The 9,767-nt window shown below is 37.4% G+C and overlaps 1 protein-coding gene across 1 annotated transcript; it reads left to right on the top strand.

Moving 5' to 3' along the window:
- Positions 1-8,773: 8,773 nt before the first annotated feature.
- Positions 8,774-9,487, top strand: LOC116858128 (serine/threonine-protein phosphatase PP1-gamma catalytic subunit A-like). The gene has a single exon (XM_032842734.1). It carries the CDS (start codon positions 8,787-8,789, stop codon positions 9,381-9,383), a length of 597 nt encoding a protein of 198 aa, XP_032698625.1. The 5' UTR covers positions 8,774-8,786; the 3' UTR covers positions 9,384-9,487.
- The last annotated feature ends 280 nt before the right edge of the window (positions 9,488-9,767 follow it).

The raw sequence follows: 9,767 nt of genomic DNA, 5'->3' as shown, positions 1-9,767 counted from the left end.
AGCCACCCAGGCACTCCCACCAAAAAAAATTAATGTTAAATATAAAAACATGAATGAATTGAAAGTCAATGGACAGAAAAAAAAAAACAAATAAACATCACAAAGATGGTGTGACTGTCCTTTTTTCTCTCTATTTTATATATATATATGTATATATATATATATATATATATAACATATATTATACATACACATAATAATATACAAAATATACAAAATAATATATATATTATATATATATATATACACACACACATAATGAAATAAAGTAAAATATAAGTATATATTTATATATAAAAGCTTTGCTTTCCTTGTGATTTTGGGATGTAGTGTCCTCTAACACACAGACCAAAACTCAGTCAGAAACAAGATCACCCTGCTTTGTCCACCCTGCAAGATTATAGTCTCTCTTCCCCCCCTTTCCTTTTTTTATTGTTTTGGTTTATTCTGGCTTTGTTTGCTTTTCTGTGGTGGCTTCCAACCACTTAAGAGTTTTTTCTATGGTGCATTTTGCTTGGGTCACAGTTGATAATTTCATTCAGCCACTCATCCTTCCTTGGGCAGAATGATAAGGAGGAGATAACAACAAAGGAAAGAACCAGAGGCAATGTTCTCTGCCACAGAGCTAATCGATTTGGATAAAAGCAAGATGGCAGAGATAGAATTCAGGATAGGAATTATAAAGTTACTAACTAGGGTGATGAACTTCCTTAATCTGCAGAAGGAAACAAAGATTCATGTCCAAGAGGCAATGAGGACCTCTCTCAAAATCAATAAAAACAGATAAACACTCCAACATATAATAGTGAAGCTTGCAAATCTTAGAGCCAAAGAAGCTATTATGAGAGCAGCAGGGGAGAGGAGATTCTTTAAATATAGATGGAGGAACATTAGAATAACATCAGACTTATCCACAGAAACCTGACAGACCAGAAAGGACTGGCAAGATATATTCAGGGTACTAAGGGGAAGAACATAAAGCAAAGAATACTTCATTCAGCAAGGCTGTCATTCAAAATGGAAAGAAAAATAAAGAATTTCCAAGACAGACATAAACTGAAAGAACACATGACCACCAAGCCAGCCCTGCAAGAAATGTTAAGGGGGATATTGTAAGTGAAGAGAGACTCCAAGAGCAACATGGACTAGAAAGTAACAGAGACAATCTGTAGAAACAGGGACTTTGCACACAATACAATGGCACTAAATTCATGTCTTTCAATAGCTACTCTGAATGTAAAGATATAAAAAGACACAGGTGATCAGATTGCATAAAAAAAAAGACCCATCCATATGCTGTCTAAAGAAACTCAATTTGAAACTAAAGATACCTCCAGATTGAAGGTGAGGGGATGGAGAACCATTTATCATGCTAGTGGGCCTGAAAAGAAAGCTGGGGTAGCAATCCTCATATCAGACAAATTAGATTTTAACCCAAAGACTGTAGTAAGAGATGTGAGGGACACTATATCACACTTAAAAGTCTATCTAATGAGAAAAATCTGAGAATTATAAATATCTATACTCCCAACATGCAAGCAGGCAATTACATAAACCAATTAATAACCAAAATAAAGAAACTTATGGATAATAATACATTAATAGTAGGGGACTTCAACACCCCACTCTCAGCAATGGACATATCATCTAAGCAAAAGATCAACAATAAACAAGGGCTTTGAATGATGCACTGGACCAGATGGACTTCACAGATATATACAGTATAGCATTCCATCCTAAAACAACAGAATACTCATTCTTCTCAAGTGCACATGCAACTTTCTCCAGAATAGATCACATACAGGGTCACAAATCAGGTCGCAACTGATACCAAAGGATTTGGATCATTCTCTGCATATTTTCAGACCATTATGATTTGAAACTGGAACTCATCACAAGAAGAAATTCGGAAGGAACCCAAACACTTGGAGGTGAAAGAAGCCTGCTAAAGAACGAATGGGTCAACCAGGGCATAAAAGAATTAAACAATTCATACAAGCCTATGACAATGAAAATACATCGATTTAAACTTATGGGATACTGAAAAAGTGGTCCTAAGAGAGAAGTATATAGCAGTCCAAGCTGCTCTCAGAAAATTAGAAAAATCCCAAATGCACAAGCTAACCTTACACCGAAGGGACCTGGAGAAAGAACAGCAAATAAAGCCTAAACCAAGCAGCAGAAGAGAAATAATAGCGATTAGAGCAGAAATCAACAAAATAGAAACCAGAAGAACAGTACAATGGATCAATGACACTAGAAGCTCTTCTTTGAAAGAATTAATACGATCGATAAACCTATGCCAGACTTATCTAAAAGAAAAGAGAAGGGATTCAAATTAATAAAATCATGACAAAAGGGCAGAAATCAGGACTAAAGCCAAGGAAATAGAGACAATTATTAGAACTTGTTACCAGCAGCTATATGTCAACAAACTAGACAATCTGGAAGAAATGGATGCATTCCTGGTTACTCATAAACTACCAAGACTGAAACAGGAAGAAATAGACAATCTGAACAGACCAATAACCAGCAAGGAAACTGAAACAGTCATCAAAACCTGCCAAAGATCAAGAGTCCAGGGCCAGGTGGTTTCCCAGGGGAGTTCTGCCAAACATTCAAAGAAGAAATCATACTTATTCTACTGAAGGTGTTCCAATAAATAGAAATGGAAGGAAAACTTCCAAACTCGTTCTGTGAGGCCAGCATTACCCTGATCCCCAAGCCAGACAAAGACCCCATCAAAACGGAAAATTACTGACCAATATCCCTGATGAACATGGACACCAAGATACTCAACAAGATCCTGGCCAATAGGATTCAACAGTACCTTCAAAGGATTATTCACCAGGACCAGGTGGGATTTATTCCCGGGATCCAAGGTGGTTCAACATTCACAAATCAATCAACATGATAGAGCACATTAGCAAAAGAAGACACAAGAACCCTCTGATCCTCTCAATTGATGTCAAAAAGCATTTGACGAAATACAGCATCTTTTCCTGATTAAAACTCTTTCAGAATACAGAGATAGAGGGAACATACCTCAAAACCATAAAAGGCATCTATGAACAGCCCACAACAAATGTTCTCAGTGGGAAAAATGGAAAGCTTTTCCCTTTGGGTCAGGAACACAGCCGGGAGGCCCACTCTTACCACTTTTGTTCAACGTAATACTAGAAATCTTAGCCTCAGCAATCAGACAACAAAAAGAAATAAAGGACATTCAAATCAGCAAAGAAGAAGCCAAGTTCTCTCTCTTCGCCAACATGACATGATACTTTATGTGGAAACCCAAAAGACTTCACCCCAAAATTGCTAGAACTCATAGAGCAATTCAACAACTTGGTAAGATACAAAATCAATGCACAGAAATCATTTGCTTTTCTATACACTAACAATGTGACTGAAGAGAAAGAAATGAAGGAATCAATCCCTTTTACAATAGCACCCAAACCCATAAGATATTAAGGAATAAACCTAACCAAAAAGGTAAAAGATCTACACTTCAGAAACCATAGAACACTTACAAAAGAAATTGAGGAAGACACAAAGAGATGGAAAAGCATCCCATGCTTATGGATTGGAAGAATAAACATTGTTATAATGTTTATGCTGTCCAGAGCAATCTACACATTCAGTGCAATCCCTATCAAAATTCCATCGACATTTTCACAGAGCCAGAAGAAACAATCCTAAAATTTATATGGAACAAAAAAAACCCCGAATCCCCAGGGGAATATTGAAAAAGAAAACAAAAACTGAGGGCATCACATCAAAAGAAATGAAATCTTGCCATTTGCAATGACGTGGATGGAACTAGAGGGTATTATGCTGAGCGAAATAAGTCAATCAGAGAAAGACAACTATCATATGATCTCCCTGATATGAGGAAGTGGAGATGTAACATTGGGGGCTTGGAGAGTAGGAAAAGAATAAATGAAAAAAGATGGGATCGGGAGGGAGACAAACCATAAGACACTCTTACTGTCACAAAACAAACTGAGGGTGGCCGGGCAGAGGGGGGTTGGGTTATGGACACTGGGGAGGGTATGTGCTATGGTGAGTGCTGTGAAGTATATAAACCTGGCGATTCACAGACCTGTACCCCTGGGGCTAATAATACATTATATGTTTATAAAAATAAATTAAAAAATTAAAAAAAAACCTGAGGGCATCAGAATGCATGGTTTCAAGGTATATTACAAAGCCGTGATCATCAAGATAGCAACGTATTGGCACAAAAAACAGATGCAGAAATCAGTGGGACAGAATAGGGAACCCAGAAATGGACCCTCAAATCCATGGTCAACTCATATTTGACAAAGCAGGAAAGAATATCCAGCGGAAGAAAGACAGTCTCTTCAATAAATGGTGCTGGAAAAATTGGACAGCCACATGCAGAAGAATGAAACATAAACAAAGATAAGCCCAGAATGGATGATAGACCTAAATGTGAGACAGGAATCCATCAAAATCCTAGAGGAGAGCACAATCAGTAACCTCTTTGACCTTGGCTACAGTAACTTCTTCCCAGACACATCCCTAAGACAAGATAAACAAAAGCAAAAGTGATCTACTGGGACTTCGTAGGAGAACAAGATTCTGCACAGGAAGGGAAACAGTCAACAAAACTAAAAGGTAACCTATGAAATGGGAGAAGATATTTGCAAATGATATAACAGATAAAGGGCTGGTACCCAAGATGTCTAAAGAACTTCTCTAACTCAACCCTCCACAAAAAAATAATCAGGTCAAGAAATGGCAGATGACATGAATAGACTCTTCTCCAAAGAAGACATGCAAATGGTTAACAAACATAAAAAAATGATCCATATTGCCATCAAGAGATGCAAATCAAGACCACAATGAAATACCACCTTACGCCAGTTAGAATGGCCAAAATTAACAAGACAGAAATCAACAAATGTTGGCAAGGATGTGGAGAAAATGGAACCCTCTTACACTGTTGATGGGAATGTAAGCTGCTCCAGCCACTCTGGAAAACAGTATGGAGGTTCCTCAAGATGTTACAAATAGGGCTGTTCTATGACCCAGCAGTTTTACTACTAGGTATTTACCCCAAAGATACAGATGTGGTGAAGAGAAGGGACATATGCACCCCAATGTTCATATCAGCATTGTCCACAATAGCCAAACTGTGGAAGGAGCTGAAATGCCCTTCAACGGATGAATGGATAAAGAAGATGAGGTACATATATCCAATGGAATATTACTCAGCTATGAGAAAGGATGAACACCCATCATTTGCATTGACATGGATGGAATCAGAGGGTATTATGCTGAGTGAAATAAGTCAATCAGAGAAAGACTGTTATCATATGGTTTCACTCCTATGTGGAATATAAGGAATAGTGCAGAGGTCCATAGGGGAAGGGAGGGAAAACTGAATGGAAAGAAATCAGAAAGGGAGACAAACCATGAGAGACTCTGGACTCCAAGAAGGAAATTGAGAGTTGCAGAAGGGAGGGGGCTGTGGTAATGGTGTAACTGGGTAATGGGCATTAAGGATAGAATGTGATCCTGATGAGAACTGGGTGTTAGATGCAACTAATGAATCATCGAGCATTACGTAGAAAACTGATGATGTACTATTTGTTGGCTAATTGAACTTAGTAAAGAAACAATAAATAAAAGATTGTGTGACTGTATTAATATCACACAATTAGACTTTAAGACAGCGTGTACAATCCCAAATGAAAACTTAGAAAGTTAAAAATGGTGAGTTATTAGTAGACATAATAATCATAGATGTGCATGAATCTGACACTGGAGCTTCAAAATACATGAAGCAAAATTTGAAAGAACTGAGGGGAGAAATAGACAAATCTATAGTTAGTCAGTTGGAGATTTTTATCATTCTTCTGAGTAATTGGTAGAACAACTGGATGAAAATTACTAAGGACAAAGATTTGACCTGAATGATTGTTCATGAAATCTATACCCAATATTTATAAAAGTCACATTTTTTTCAAGTGTATATGGAATTTTTTTCAAGACCACCCACATGCCTAGGGCATGAAATAAGAATCAATTTCAAAAGACTGAACTTATAGAGTATGTTCTCTGACATAGTAAGTTAGAAATTAATAACAATATGATGCCTAGAAAAGCCCTAAATATTTAAAAATTAAACACTATAATTCTGAATGACCCATGGAAATGTCAAATAGAGATCAAAAGTGAAAATTGGAAATTATACAACCACTGGGGAAAACTTTTTGGTAGTTTCTTATATTACACATATACTATTCCATAACCCAGTAATTCTAATTCTAAGGTTTTATCTTAGAGAAATGTAAACAATTCTTTATAAAACAAGATGTACAAAAATATTCATAACAGCTTTATTTGTAATAAACCTCAGCTGGAAACAACCCAAATATTCATCAACCTGAGACGGGAGAAAAAATAATTTAGTATATTCATACCATGAATACTGTCCAGCAATTAAAAAGAATGAACTATGGATGTATATAACAAAATAAGAGAATTTGGAAAACGTTATTTAAGCTTTAAAAAGTCAAACACAAAAGAGTATTATTGTATTTTTCTATGCACATGACACTGAACAACAGACAAAACTAATCTATGGTGACAGAAATCAGAATGGTGGTTCCAAATTGGGGAATGAGTAGAAGGGTGACCTTCGCTGATGATAGGTATGCAAATGTTGTCATTTTGGGAAAGAAACTTCCCAAAGCAGCTAGTACCCAATTCCAGACTGTTTCTCCCTTATTTCCAAGGACACTCTCATATTTGCCTTATAAAAAAAGAAGAGTAATGTGGGTGTTGGTCCCACTTTCTAGAGAACAAAAATGATGCATCAAAATAGCCCAAATACATCTATCTTGCTGGTGTGCTTCAGAATGCTTTTTGTCCAAAAATACTTCAAACTTTCCATAGCTCGTTGTTAGTCAACCTATACTTTGTTCACCAGCTGACAATTTATAGCCTAGAGTAAAAAGATGATTTACGTCAATGAGAGTCTTCCTTTTAGGGAGATAAAATAGGGAGTACCAAAAGTACGTGAACATTTAGCAGCACAACAGTTGCTGGAAGAGTGTCAAAAGTGAGTTTCAAAAAGTGTGAGCTCAAGCCATGTATAAGAGAAGCAAAGAAGGATCTGGAAAAATGCACATGGCATGGGCCAACGGGCAAGAGAAGGGAAACCTTAGGGAAGGGAAAGTAAGAGTAATTGGGCTCCAGAACTGTCTTAGGGTTTTTGCCTGCAGAGGATGGTTAGGGGACTTCCAATTTAATGTTCACATCCCATAAATTATTTCTATCATTCTTCCACTATCCTATTCCTTTGGGCATTTTCTTTTAAGTTAAATGAGTGGATTTTTGTTCCTTACTCTTTGTAAGCCTTTAGAATGCTATAGTAGCTATTGTTTTGGGCTTCCAGAAAAGGTTTCCTCCACCCTGACCTTGTAATAAACAGACTCTGATCCCTGGCCACAGGGAAGAAAGGTGGACATATTCAATATGCTTTTGGAAATACAAGGCTAAAACTGGACTGACAGCGGGGGCTGGAAAGAGATCATTATCATACAGATAAAAACAAGGAAGTAATTTTTTTTCTATCTTAACTTATTTTAATTCCAGTTAGTTAATATACAGTGTTATCTTAGTTTTGGTTATACAATATAGTGATTTAGTACGTCCATACATCACCCTGTGTTCATCAACACAATCCCCACCTCCTATTTAACCCTTCCCCCTACCCACCTCCCCTCTGGTAACCATTAGTTTGTTCTCTATAATTAAGAGTCTGTTTTTTTATTTTCTCTCTCGCATTTTTTCCTTTTGTTTGTTTTTTTCTTAAATTCCACATGAGTGAAATCATATGGAATTTGTTTCTCTCTGGCTGACTTATTTCCCTTAGCATATACACTCTAGCTCCATCCATGTCACTGCAAATGGCAAAATTCATTCCTTTATAGCAGAATAATATTCCACTGTATATATATACCACCTCTTTTTTTTATCTACTCATCAGTCAATGGACACATGTATCCCTTTGAATTAGTGTTTTTGTATTCTTTGGATAAATACTCAGTAATGCGATTGCTGGGCAATAAGGTAGTTCTATTTTTTTGAGTTCTTTTTTTGGTGGGCCTCCATACTGTTTCCCACAGTGGCTGTACCAGTTTGCATGTCCATCAATAGTGCAAGAGGGTGCTTCTCATGGTTCCAATAGGGAAAGAAAAAGGAAGCAGGGAGCAAGGGGGTTAGCCAACTCCCCCCCCCCCGCACTGTCACTGTGGCTTCTGCCACTGCTGCTGCCACTGCCTCTGTGCTCCTGTTGTGGGAGTAGTTGGTGGGAGTCCCAGCTGGAGCAAGTAGTGGTGCTGCTGAGGGAGGGTCCACTGAGAGTGGGAAGACAGTAGCAGATATAGATAAACTCAACATGGACAGCATCATCCAAGGATTGCTGGAAGGGACAGGGTCCAAGCCTGGTAAGAATGTCCAGCTACAGGAGAATGAAACCTGAGGACTGTGCTAAAGTCCCAAGAGATCTTTCTCAGTCAGCACATCCTACTAGAACTTGAAGTACAATACAAAATATGTGGTGATATCCATGGGCAATACTATGATTTGCTCCAACTTTTTGAGAATGGTGGTTTCCCACCAGAAAGTAACAACCAATTTCTTGGGGACTACATCGAGAAGGGAAAAGCAGTCCTTGGAGACTGTCTGTCTCTTACAGGCTTATGAAATCAAATATCCTGAGAATTATTTTTTTCTTCTCAGAGGAAACCATGAATGTTCCAGCATCAATAGAATTTATGGATTATGATGAATGTAAAAGAAGATATAACATTAAACTATGGGAAACTTTCACAGACTGCTTTAACTGTTTACTGATAGCAGCCATCGTGGATAAGAAGATATTCTACTGTCATGGAGGTTTATCACCAGATCTTCAATCTATGGAGCAGATTCAGGGAATTATACAATCAACTAATATATCAGATCAAGGTCTTTTTTGTGATCTTTTGTGGTCTGACCCTGATAGAGATGTCTTAGGCTGGGGTGAAAATGACAGAGGAGTACCTTTCACATTTGGTGCAGAAGTGGTTGCAAAATTTTTCCATAAGCGTGATTTGGATCTTATATGTAGAGCCTACCAGGTGGTTGAAGATGAATATGAATTTTTTGCAAAGAGGCACTTGGTCACTCTGTTATCTGCACCCAATCATTGTGGGGAGTTTGACAATGCAGGTGCAATTATGAGTGTGGACAAAACTCTAATGTGTTCTTTTCAGATTTTAAAGCCTGCAGAGAAAAAGAAGCTGAATGCCATGGGACCTGTAATACCTCCAAGGGGTATGATCACAAAGCAAGCAAAGAAATAGATGTCATTTTGACACTGTCTAGTTGGGACTTGTAACATAGAGTATATAACCTTCATTTTGAAAACTGTAATGTGTATTGGTCAGCTTGCTCAAATAGTGTGTTTGTGAGGTCCCTCTTCCATTTTTTGAATTAATGGATGGCAATTTGTTGGTTATAACAGTAAATTAAAGAGTCTCCACTCCCAAGAAATAAAAATGTTTTTTTTTAATTCTGTAGTCCTTTACAAGCAACTTTAATGATGGTGTTAAAGCTGTACACCTCAGAACAGTTTATCCTGTATAAAGGATAAGTATACAATTGATCTTTTTAAAATTCAGTTCAACCCATGGATGACATAAATGCTTGATTTCTTTAGGATATAACGAGAGCCCTAGGTGCTCAAT

The sequence above is a fragment of the Lontra canadensis genome, unplaced genomic scaffold (assembly GCF_010015895.1).
Source record: "Lontra canadensis isolate GAN:19392208 unplaced genomic scaffold, GSC_riverotter_1.0 scaffold3, whole genome shotgun sequence".
Lineage (NCBI taxonomy): Eukaryota > Metazoa > Chordata > Mammalia > Carnivora > Mustelidae > Lontra > Lontra canadensis.
This window is presented reverse-complemented; position numbering and strand designations above follow the sequence as displayed.

Bases quoted from the DNA above. Each gene is read 5' to 3' on its own strand.
- LOC116858128 (XM_032842734.1), top strand. From the start codon at position 8,787: ATGAATGTTCCAGCATCAATAGAATTTATGGATTATGATGAATGTAAA.